Source organism: Solanum lycopersicum, chromosome 7 (assembly GCF_036512215.1).
Source record: "Solanum lycopersicum chromosome 7, SLM_r2.1".
Lineage (NCBI taxonomy): Eukaryota > Viridiplantae > Streptophyta > Magnoliopsida > Solanales > Solanaceae > Solanum > Solanum lycopersicum.
In genome coordinates this window covers 11,934,081-11,947,645 of record NC_090806.1, presented here as the reverse complement: position 1 = coordinate 11,947,645, position 13,565 = coordinate 11,934,081, and the positions used below count along the sequence as shown (strand labels likewise).

The following is a 13,565-nucleotide window of genomic DNA, read 5'->3' as shown; positions in this document are numbered from 1 at the left end:
GCGTTGGAACGAACATTCCAAGAGTTCTCCAACCATATGTGGAAGTGCTCCTAACTCTTCCTGAGCTAGAAGTTATGGCGTTTGAAGTTGATCAAAAACTCACTTTTTCTAATTTAAGTAATTTCCCAGATTTTTAATTATTTCAAAAAATGACTATTTTCAATTCTTAGCTTCTTTCTAACTATTTCAAATTGCAAGATGATACACTAGACTTCAGAAGTGGAAGGTCAAACACATATATAGCCCCTTAAGTTTGTCCCTAAGTTTTATGTTGGCACTCCAACTTAACCTTGTTTCATTTTAACCTCTCAAATCTATTTAGTATTTCCAATACCATTTAAACACAGAATATTGATTGAAAATATTAATGAAATTATTCACCTTTTTAAAATGCATGCGAGATCCTTTTTAACGTTAATATTCAATATTTTCATTGTTAACAACCTTCGCCTCTATTTATTTTATCTTCAACCCCATTTTCCCCTTCATCTCGTTACTCATCCATTTATTTTGGCATAATACATAAATATGTTTTTAACTTGACTTTAGTTGACATCTATGCTCTCCAACTTTGGATGTGTACAAGTAGGGACTTAAGCTTGTATAAAATTAAACAAATAGACACATTCGTCTTACTTGACGTCCTACATGGAAATTTTGTGTCCCACACACATTTTACCATATAGGAAGCATGTGCATGACTGCCTACTTCTTCAATCTTATACAAGTTTAAGTATCTACTTGTGCATACTTTCTTATATATATATATATATATATATATATATATATATATATATATATATATATATATATATATATATATATAACTCTCTATATACTAAATATAATATTCTTATTAGTTTGATTTATTTAATTCATTTTCTATATATAAATTCAGAATATCAATAATATTCTACGTTATAAAGGACTAATTAAAATATGGGATAATGCTCAAGTACCCCCTCAACCTATGCCCGAAATCTCAGAGACACACTTATACTATACTAAGGTCCTAATACCCCCTGAACTTATTTTATTAATAATTTTTTACCCCATTTTAGCCTACGTGGCACTATCTTGTGGACCCAACGATGGTTGACTTTTTTTTCAAACTAGTGCCACATAGGCTAAAAAGGGGTAGAAAATTATTTATAAATTAAGTTCAGGGGGTTAATAGGACCTTAGTATAGTATAAGTGTGTCTCTGGGATTTCGGGCATAGGTTGAGGGGGTACTTGTGCATTTTCCCTTAAAATATTAATATAATAAGTAAAGAGTTATATTGAAGAGAAATGTATGATATCAAGATGTAAAATTATAATTACTCGAATGTTGTCTGAAATTTTGTTGAGGCTACATAAATTTAAAACATGATATAATCATAGTAACATAAACTCGATACTATTTTATTAACATCTATCACTAATCTATGTCAATAATAAATTTTGTAATCTATTGAATACACCTAATTAATACATATTTTTATATTGCTTAAAGATGATAAATTGATATAATTAATGTAAATTCCAAGTAAAATTTGATGAATAGGAGAAAACAAGACATGTGGCGTTATTTAATTAAATTATTATTTTTTTATCTTTTAAATGTTTGTGTAACACGCACCGATCACATACTAGGTAAAACCTTTTTTATTTAAAAGGTATATGGAAACTAGAGTTGGAGGATTAAAATAGAACAGAATTAAAGTGTCAAAATGAGATTTCGAGATGAGCTAAAGGGGTTGTGTATGTGCTTGGCCAAGTCTTCACATCATACATAGGCAATTCCAATACCATTTGCTTAAGCCCAACTAAACTAACCAGCATTTAGGCCAAATGAACAATGATTGAGCTGATGATTCACATCTTCAATCAACTGCTAAAGTAAAAATATATTATTATAAATGAAAAGCTCATGTCCTCAAAGCTGAATTATCATTTTGTTCTTGTTATATTTCTAAAATAAATTAATATTAATATCTATAATTCAATTAATTAAATATTAAATAATAGTTATATTAAAATTCATGCATCAAACAAGATCTTAATGCATCATATATTCATGTATTAATTAAATGTGAGTAATGAAGAGTCTAATAATCTTTAAATTTTAATTTGTAAGATAAATGGAGTAATGAAGAGACTATCAATACACTCACAACACATTATTTGTACTCCTTCATTTATTCAAATATGTGATCATATTGCATTCTATAGTAGGTTATCAGTTGTAAAATTTCCATTACCAGTTTGTAATTATAAGAATTCGTACTATTTTATTTATTCATATTCTTTAAAATTTCATGCATATCCATCTTCTTTTTCTCGAGAAATATGTAAATTATGATAGTTACAAGATGAATATACTCTAATAAGAAATTGTAAGTGAATTTTTATTTTTCATATATCCATCTTTTTGAGTTATTAAATATAACTTCGTAATTGATTATTATATTTTTGTGTTCATCCTTTATTCTATCTTTAGGATATATATGTAAAGCTAATCATATGTTGTATTTATTATTAATTATTTTGAGGGTAAACATGTTAAATCCCATAGAATAATAATTGTCTTCTTCATTGTTTGATAACCATTTATCTTTTTAAAACAACATATTTGTACTTTTTCCTTTTTATGCGTAATTTCAAATGTTTAAAAAATTCATGTACTTATTATTAAATAGAGGTACAAAATAAGTGCAAAAGTAAAAAATAAAATAAAATTATGTATAGTATAAAAATGACGAAATGATACATTGAATAATATTGTTTTAGAATTCATATATATATATATATATATATATATATATATATATATATATATAAAATTCAACAAATATAGTGTATCTTTATTCCTAACATATTCATACTTTCTTTTATGTTTATTTTCTTTATTATTATTATTATTATTATTTTTTATACATATGATATGTTTTGTCTACAGTAAGTCGACTTCTAGCAAAATGTAATTCAATTAGTATGAAAATATTTTTGTCTATATATTTTAGTGTGATGTCTTTTATTATGGATGCCATGTCTTTATTTACTTCTTCTTTCCTTTTTTTTCGATTGAAATTGTAATTTTTTCTATAAATTTGATGGTGTATTGGCCAAACATTTTGTAATATTTTTCTTTATACGTATTTTTTTAGACAATTTTTTATCACTAAAACTTATGTTTAGTAATTAAAATATATTAATTCCTCTAATATAATAAAAAGTTTATTTTTCATGAAGTATTTAAAATATCAAACCTCCAACATCTAATACAAGATTTTCATGTTATATTTTGTACAAAATTATATTCTTATGTTAAATTTAAATATGAAAGGACTTAGATTTGAACTTAGTTATATACATTAACTTTTCTAATATCAATTAGGGGACAAACCTGTTCGAGAATTAGTTTGTCATATAAGAGCCAAAAAAATACAAAACTCAGGTAATCATATACAAGTATGCATCGACATCTCGAGTTCTTCACCAAAAACATCAAGGCAAACGAAAAGATGTGAAATTTTGCCAGTTACTAGTAACAGAACGACTGGAAGACCCTTCGAACCTCAAGCTCCTGAATCCAACGAAAGAAAGACAACGATTAACAAGAGGAAGAAAATTTACATGGGAAACATATCGTTCTAATGGATCTACAAGAATTAACATGGAACACACGTGCTACACGTATGCCTAGAAACTAGTTTTTTCAATATCACGATTGAAAACAAAGCTAATAGAGTGAATTTACCCGCTGGTTGAGCTGTGAATTGTATGAGAAGCAAGGAGAATGTCTCTAATTAGTTGAAGTTCCTTGACAACATCCCCAATATCCATCCTTTCTCTCGGGGATTCAGCTGAACATGCAACTCCAATCTGTATTATCGAGACCAAGCATTCCTGTGCTTGTTTTATACTAGTATCATCTTGATTGATAAGTACTCCTTCTTCGTCGGCCTCTCGTCTTTCTCTGCTGTTGCTAGGTAGAAGCATGGGTTCTATTATTTCATCAAGTAAAGCTGTCTTAGCAAAACTGTGAAGAGTCTGTCCATTTTCGAACATCCTGTCAGTAGGTCTCTTTCCAGTAAACATCTCTAGAAGAAGTATCCCATAGCTGTAAACATCACCAAATTCAGAAGCCTTACCTCCCATGCTGTACTCTGCCCACAGAGGAAAGACCGGAGAAGACATGTAGAATCAATATGAAAACTTTCTCAAGAAGACACAAGAAAAGACCCAAAATAGTCCCTTATCTTTGGGCTAAGACTTAAAATTCATCCTTGTTTTTTCACATGGAGTACTTGTAGTCCCTATGTTTGCAATATTGGTGCATGTACTTTTGGTGCTCCCTCAAATATCCGTGTATTTAATACATTGGTTTTGTCCATAATCTAGTGTATAAAATGTTCATTGCAGCTAAACCAAGAATTTACCTTTGTTTTTTTCGAACTATATCAATTTATTGTAAACAAATAACGTTGCAAGGAAAGAAAATTTTGTACTGTTGCATGTGAAATCTAACGCAATGAACCTCTCAATCTCAATTAAAAAAAGAAGAACAAGTTTGAGGGCGGACTAAAACTGCAGCAATACTATAAACACAGAGGGCTGTTAGGGCTCCGAACAAAGATACCTTTGAGTCTAAATTCAATGATACGGGACTATCAACTATGTTACCTGGTGCAGCATATCCAATGAACTACATATGCTCATGGCATCTGAGAAAAACATTGTTAATCCAAAATCAGCTACATGGGCAGTCATGTTATTGTCGAGAAGAATGTTGTCCGGCTTCAGATCACAGTACACAATTGGATTGTGGCAATGATGATGAAGATATTCCAGTGCACAAGCCACATCCATAGAAATGGTTAGTCTTTCAACTAGACCTAGTATCCTCACCTCATTAGTTGAGGTATCAGCTCCCGGAATAGGATGCAACCAATTTTCTAAGCTCCCATTAGGCATGTATTCGTAAACTAAAGCTATAAACGGATTACCCTCAAAATCACTAGTCGAACAGGCAGCATAGATCTTCACAAGATTTTGATGCCTTATGTTTCTCAAGGCTTCACACTGAGCCATGAAGTTCTTAGAAGTAGCCCCTTGTTGTTCAATGTTTATCACCTTCACCGCAACCATACATTCACCTGGATCAAGTACCCCTTTGTAAACAGAAATAAAGCTACCATTTCCAATCAAATTGGCAGAAGAGAATCCATTTGTCGCTCTATATAGGCTCTCATAAGTAACCGGTGAAGATGTTAAAGAAGGATCTCCCCTTGCCTTCCTTAACCGAATGATTATGACTAAAGACATGATGAAAACCAGTGCAACAAGTCCAGAAAGAAGAGGGATCATTAGCTTAATGCTTCTGGACTTATCTCTTCCGTCAGGCTCAGCGTTCGGACATATTGGCAACTCGAGTTCTGGTATACCCCCACAAAGTTTCCTATTCCCCGATACGGATATTGCAGTTGCATTCCTGAAAACACCTTCAGTAGGCAACTGACCTTCAAGCTGGTTGAAAGACAAGTTCACTTTTTTTAAGGAAATGAGCTGAAGAGATGTTGGAATCTTCCCAGATAAATTGTTGCGCGAAACATCCAATTCTTCGAGACCTTTCAAAGAACTAATGGATGAAGGAATTATACCTTCAAAGAAGTTTCCAGATAAAACAAGGCTTGCCAAAGCTACACACCTCCCTATACTACTAGGAATTTTCCCAGACAACATGTTATTAGAAATATCCAATCTTTCAAGATTATTGAGACCTCCAATTTCAACTGATAGCGGACCGGACAATTGATTGTCAGCAAGATTAAGAGAAGTTTTTAAGGAAGACAAACTCATAAATCCATCTGGTATGGTACCACTAAGATGATTCTGAGAAAGGTCTAAATCTTGCAAGTACCGGAAATCGCCAAAACTAAGGGGAATGTTACCAGTTAACTCATTATTTTCCAGATGAAGTGAATATAATCGAGTCATGTTAGATATAGAAGATGGAATACTTCCTGAAAACTTGTTTTCGGACAAATCCACTAACTGAAGCCTACGAAGATTGCCAACGACTTCAGGAATGCTACCAGAAAAATGATTCTTTTGCAGTTGCAATGACTTCAAGTTAACAAGATTCCCTATTCCTGAATGAATACTACCAAATAGTTGATTACCTCCCAATCTTAGTGACAGAAGATCCGTCGATAAATTTGCAATAGAATCAGGTAGCTCACCTCCAAATTTGCAATCACTCAAATCCAGAACTTTCAGGTTTCTGCATCTACTCAAAGAATTGAAAAAACTCATGTCATCAACTTCTCCTGTTCCAATGGAATTTGATGCAAGAATCAGTCACCAAAGATCCGATAACCCCCCAAAGTCAATTGACACTTTGCCAGTGAAATTGCTACCATATGCATCAAGTTCAACTAGATTTGAAGCATTAGATAATGACTTTGGAAGGGGTCCAGTAAACCAGTTATGACCAATCTTAAGAACTTTCAACTTAAGAAGACTTAAACCAAAGTCTGATGGCAAAGTTCCATACAACTGATTATAACAAACTGTGAATATCTCAAGAGATGAAAGATCAAAAATTTCAGCAGGTACAATACCAGATAACTTATTTATACCCAAACTAAGAACATTCAATGTCTTCAATTGACTAAGAGAACTAGGAATAGTTCCTTCCAAATTGTTAACCGATAAGGAAAGTGATTTGATTGCGGAAAGATTACCTAAGGTTTCCGGGATTGATCCAGTGAGGTTGTTGTTATGAACTTCCAATCTCTCAAGCTTTTGCAATGAACCAAACTCAAATGGAATCTTTCCAGACAACTGATTCCAACCAACACCAAGTTTAACAAGATTCAAACAACGAGAAAGATTTATCGGTATCTCTCCAGAAAATGAGTTATTAGTCAAACTAAGATGCTGAAGCCTAAAAAAACCACCAATCTGTGGTGGGATTTTTCCATGGAAATTGTTGAGCTCAAGTTTGATACTAGTAAGAAAAGTAAGATTTCCTATGAAAGGTGACAAAGTACCTGCTAAGTCAAGTGATGTTAAGTGCAGTTGAGTGACTCTTTGAGGAGGATGGCCACAAATGACACCTTCCCAGCTGCAGAAATGGACTGAATTATTCCATGAAGTAAAAATACCATGAGGATCTTGAGTTATCTTTTCTTTGATGGCAAGTAAGGCTTGCATATCAGTTTCATTACCATTATGTAACTTCAAGGCATGTGAGATATTGAACATGAATGAAAGAAGGGTAATTAGATAGAAAACATAAGAACAGAATGACATTGAAATCTTCAAGTCTAGAGAAAAAACCATACTTCTTACAAACAATGTTTGTTCTGTGCTTTTTGGTGTGAAAAATCCTTTCTTTTCTTCTTTTTATGCTTTGTACTCTATTTATTCACTTGGCATTTATTAAAAATACCTCTACTTTTTCCATTCTTGGACTAAGAACAGAGAAATGTGATCCTTTCTGCAGCCAATGAAGCAAATAGAGCCCTTATATACTTAAGGCAGAGGGAGATTTTAAGGAAAAATGTGCCTAGACAAACATTTGGTCAAGTCAACGTTTAGCCATGTTTTGCTAACCATTAGATGATAATTCAGGTATGAAAAACTCAGACTCTTAATATACATACAAAGGTGATCCTTAGTGCAGCCAATGAAGCATTGGAAATTTACATGCTCCACTTTTTCTATTTAGAGTGCAACAAATTATGACCATTTCAACAAATTTACATGCTCCACTTTTTCTATTTCAGGAATATGTAGTGATATTAAGGAAGATTAGATGATAATAATAGTTACATTGTAATTAGTGAAAAGCTAGTTGAAGTTATGGTTATATCAACAATCCATGTCATATTGAGACCTGTCTAATCAAGAATCTGATTCTTTTTCTACCTTTTGCCCTTTGATTCTCTCTTAAATGGAGTATAAATATATACTGTCTCAATTATATAAAAACAAAATTTAAGTGGAAAGAAAAAACTTGGGATACTTCTAATTTAAATAAACTATATTTTTTTCCTTTGTAAACATTTTTAAACTTGACATAAATTATTAGTTTCGACTCCGTACTATTTACAATTTTAAAAATACTCATCTACTTAAACACCTAAACTTAGATACACTCCCGATATGCCAAATGATATAGCATGTGATCTTAAATTCTTTAGGAGCAAGAGACTATTAATAAATATGCGAGAAAAGTGTTAAAAATTCTATAAACTTGACGAAAATTTAGCTATCTATTTAATTAGTATTGCAAGATCGAGGTATAAAATCTTGCAACTAATATGACGTACCTAGTGTATAACTGAGAGGAGTAATTATGTAAAGACAGTAAATAAGACAATGTTCATTTATTATGTCAGTTCTGGTACAAAGGAAGGGTAAAGTGATAAAAGAGATGTACAACATTTACTAATATTTTTTGTAACAACCTTTTTAACTTGGAAAACACAAATTGGAGTTTCAGAATTGTGACAACGGACAAGAATCTATTATCTGTAAATTTGGTTTTTTGAATCTCTCAAACAAATTATTTGAAGGTCAAATTTTCACCACCAAATTATGACACATGTGGTAAGGTAAATATTTACCCGTATAAGATATTTACATTGAACCTATAAATATAAGATGTGTTTTATCATGTACATTTGTTACTTAAAAGTACTCAAATTAGTGGTGGACTCAATATTTTTGCTTAGGGGTTTAAAGTATTAAATAAAAAGTTCGTGTGGTAATGCAAGTGCGTGGTGAACGAAGTAGTCTCTCGGGATTCTCTTTGTACAAGAACCATAGATATTTCATTGGTTCATAAAAGTAAAGACTAAACTAATCAAAGATATCAAGGAACAACATACAATAATAAGAATTTTAGTAGATAGATTGTATTACATACGTTAATTCCTAAAACAAGTGAAAATTAAATAATGAAAAAAGAGTGCGAGACGGTTAAGAAAGATATTTAACTAATCAAGTTAAATTTAACTTACTTTATCATACCGCATTAAGCATTTCTTTCCACATTTATCATACCGCATTAAGCATTCTCAATTTTTTTTGTGCTTTTTGTACTTTTATTTTGTAATGTTTTACTTTGTTTTTCACTTTTTAAAAATTTTAAATTAATAACCATTCAATGAGATATCATATATTATTATAAGTAGGAAGCTCCTAACTTCAAAGTTAAATTACCATTTTACCTCTAAAATAAATTAATATTAATATCTATTTAATTAATTAAATATTAAATAAAAGTAATATTTAAATTCATGCATCAAATAAGATCTTAATGCATCATATATTCATGTACTAATTAAATGTAGATAATGAAGAGTCTAATAACCTTTCAATTTTAATTTGTAAGATAAGTGAAAGTAATGAAGAGTCTATCAAACACACTCACACCACATTATTTATATTCCTTGTGTTATTCAAATTTGTAATCATCTTGCATTCTACAGTAGGTTAGTCTACATATTTTGTAAAATTTTCATTACCAGTTTGTAATTATAAGAATTCTTAGTATTTTATTTATTTGTATTCTTTAAAATTTCATGCATATCATCTTTTTTTTGTTGAGAAATATGTAAAATATGATAGTTACAAGATGAATATATTCTAATATGAAGTTGTAAGTAAATATTTATTTTTCATATCTAGCTCGTTTTGAGTTTTTAAATATAACTTCGTAGTTGATTACTGCATTTTTATATTTAACCTTTCTTCTATTTTTAGGATATATATAGTAAAGCTAATCACATTTTGTATTTATCATTAATTATTTTGAGGGTAAACATGTTAAATCCCATAGAATAATAATTATGTCTTTTTCAATTAGGGGACAAACGTGCGATGCACGTTCTGAGAACTAGTTACTATCAAAAATCATCAAGATCTTCTGAAAGTGTGTAAGAATAAACTTACTAATATTATAATGCATATTCAGAAGATTAAAAAATAGCATCGTCAATTTCTTTAGTTCATATAGTTCACTTTACTAGGTTATTCATAATTTCTAAAACAACAAACAACGAATAAATCAAATAAGTTAGTTTGTATCTATCTAAAATAAAACTAAAATACAAAAAAATTTCATGAATTCTATAAATCAATATTTTTTTAAGGATGTTGATGATATTTAAGTTTCTTCATTCAATCACATCTAATTTGTCTTTTTTTTTTAAAAAAAATAAATTATATTTCTATCTCAATTTAAGTTAAATGTAATTCATCAATTTTTAGAAGAGTTATTCAAGTTAATACATTAAAAAATTACGTTGAAACAAAATGAATAACACATATAAAAGAATAAAAAAAGAAAGAAAAAGAAAAGGAACGTGTGTAATAAATTTAAACAAAAAAAAAACAAATTTAAAAGAAGAAATGGAATAAAAGGAAAAAACATAATGAAAAAGAAGAAGGTGTAAGCCAAAAGTTCCATTTCCCAAAGCATTAAATGAGGAGAAAAATTGTTGTCCATTGGAATCAAAGCCATTGACACTAACGATTTTTTCGCACATCTTATCCATTAAGACAAGCCTAAACTTTGTTTTAAGGGAGTTCATATATATATATATATATATATATATATATATATATATATATATATATATATATATATATATATATATATATATATATATATATATATAATCAAAATTTGATGTTATATATTTAGTGTAATTTTTTGTCGACGGGGTTTGGCTGACCCCCCTAGGGTCCACCTATGTCTGCCCCTGGTCCAGGGGCGTGCACAATGGTGTCCATTTCATAATCATGCTTCCTTCTCTATTCCTCGCAAGTTCATCACATGATTTTTTTTAGAAACTATACTCTCAACAGGAGAGGCATGAGGTCCATCAACTGGAAGGTACTTTCCCGCCCCGAGTCAACACCCTAGACGCAATATGGAACCTAGGATCACCAGTGATCCCAATCTAACCATGAGTCTGACATATATCAAACCTAATGGATATAACTGAGAAAAACATGTACTATGTGGAAGATAAACACAGTGCATATCTAAACAAAGGAAAATCCAACTAGTTTAAATATATAAGAATAATAATAAGAGTTTAGTGATAACTCGAACAACCACTTAGAAACTCAAGCTGAATCTACTACTATGTCTGAAAAGTATCTAACTAAGTTGAGTTGCTGGGTAATGCCCAACTAACTCTAAGAAAACTAAAAATTGAAGTAAACATTGGATCGAAAACATTCTATTGTCCTTGAAGTATGAGGACTCACCACTAAAAATGCTAAAGTCGAATCAAGAATAGAGAATCGATCTAAGCATGATTTGGATGCTGAGTGTCTGAACCTACATCATGAAATGATGTAGTGCAAAAATATGCGTCAATACTTTGAATATACTGAGCATGTGATATAGATATCCTAAGCTAAACAATGCATAACGGAGTAATGATATAATCTAAATAAGGATATAGATATGTAGTAAAGTATATATAAAAGATAAACTAGATGCAATGACCAAGTACTAATCATGAAGATAACATATTGAATTGAACTACTGAAATCCTAGTCAATGCACTAAGATTCTGAATATGAAAGATATATTAACCGAGATAAACCATTTGAGTTAGATGTGGAGTCCGATGTGTACACCCTATCGAGAAGACTTAATATACCTTGTTAGGGTTACAAAGGCATGACTTTGGCATGATCACTAAAATTGATGCCCAACAAAGGGGACTTATCAACCTTTGAGGGCATGTAGTTCTAGGACTTTGAGGTACCGTAAATCCTAGTCCAACTCGGTGATAAGTCTATTCCCATAAATACATATGAAGCTAAACTACACTAAATATTAAATAGCTCAAAATACTGACATGCTAATTGAGAATGCGACATTTATATGCTGAGAATGTAACATTTGAAATCTAGAGAATGATTTTTTGTTTAACTGACCTAGAAAGTATAATCCAATGAGTTTTATACAAGGAATTCAGCAACGTATCCAAGAAAACTTGTTATTTAGACTATGGATACTATAGCAGCTGAAATCACCACAACTCCCAAGATTTTATAAACCCTAGGACTAAATAAGTTATGTAGAATCAAGAAACCGACTGAAGGACCTAGTGGATGTAAGGAACCCACTAGTTAAATCCCACATACCCGATGACAAAATCTATGGAGAAATCCTTTGGATTTTGGGGCTGAACTTTGAACGACACTGTTGCTTGTTCTTGTAAGAAATCAACACCTCTTTCTCTTCTTTTCGTTCTAACTTGGATATGTTTTTGTAGAATGAGGGTTCTGGGTATGTCTGACTAGATTATTTGGCTTAGATTGAGTAAAACGATGTAGTTTAGGCATCAAACAACGTAGTTTAAGTGCCCAAAGCATAGGGGAAAAGAAAAAAATGACCTTGACTTAAAGTTGACGAAGTACCACTCATGAGGGGACTAGCAGGCCGTCGTTTGTACCACTGCCCATCAATTGGATTGTGGCTCGAGTTTTGCTCGATAAGGCTTCATTAAAATGACCATAACTTTTTACTCTGAACTTAGAATTTAGAAAACTCGGTGGTGTTGGAAAGAAGACTCTATTATCTTAGTTTGATAATTTATGGGTTACCTGATTTATTTTGTGCTAAAATATATGACCATTTGAAGTTGAACCAAAATCCATTTTTCTCTAAATAGATGCTGACCCTCACATACGGCTAGTCTTATGGTTCGTATGTCCAACCACAGACCGTATGTGTTGGCTATGGGTAGGATCAAAGATCACTGAATCTTAAAGCCCAATAACGGAACCCCACTTACGGACCATTTACTACAATTATTGGGCTCATCTTTCACTTCTGAAATTCCTGTAAGTTTGGGACTCACCTACGAGACCTATATATGGGTCGTGAATTGAATGACGAATCATCCTGGTGAATAGTATAAAACTATTGGGACCTGATATTTTGGAGAAAAGGGAATTTACAACCACGGGTCCACCTACAGACCGTGTGTCAGACCATGGACCGTCGATGTCCAGATCCTAGAAAGTTGCATTTTTTCTATGTTATTGAATTTGAGGTATTATAATATCTCCCTCTTGAAAAAATTCATCCTCAAATGAATTCTAAACGAGTTGAATATGGAGGAAGGGATATAATTCCTATTACTAGGTATTAGAAACTATATCTAAATGAACGGAGTTCCATGAACATGCAAATGTATTGAAATGCAAAAATAACTGATTGTACTGGAGATGAACCATTACCTAAAACTGAAACTGAATTGGAAAGAAAGAGATGAGGGTACTTGTCCATCATGGATGCTATTGTTTCCCAATTAGCTCCCTCTGAGGACTGACTTCTCCACAAAACTTTTACTGACGTTATTTCTTTATTTCTTACTTAACCTATGAACTTGGCAGTCAGAATTTCAACTGGCGGCTCTTCATAAGTGAGACTATCCTTCATATCCACACTCTAAAATAGTACTATCGATATCAGATCACCCACAAACTTGTTCAATAAGGAAATGAGAAAGACAAGATGATTTACAACTAGTTC

The 13,565-nt window shown here is 31.4% G+C and overlaps 1 protein-coding gene and 1 pseudogene across 1 annotated transcript; both read right to left on the bottom strand.

Moving 5' to 3' along the window:
* Window positions 1-3,272: 3,272 nt before the first annotated feature.
* Window positions 3,273-7,828, bottom strand: LOC109118730 (putative receptor-like protein kinase At3g47110; annotated as a pseudogene).
* On the bottom strand, window positions 3,491-4,084 carry LOC101261427 (putative receptor-like protein kinase At3g47110). The gene is made up of 2 exons (XM_019214692.1): window positions 3,744-4,084; window positions 3,491-3,569 (listed from the first exon to the last, which is right to left on the bottom strand). The coding sequence occupies exons 1-2, from the start codon at window positions 4,082-4,084 to the stop codon at window positions 3,491-3,493; spliced, it is 420 nt and encodes a 139-aa protein (XP_019070237.1).
* Window positions 7,829-13,565: the final 5,737 nt, after the last annotated feature.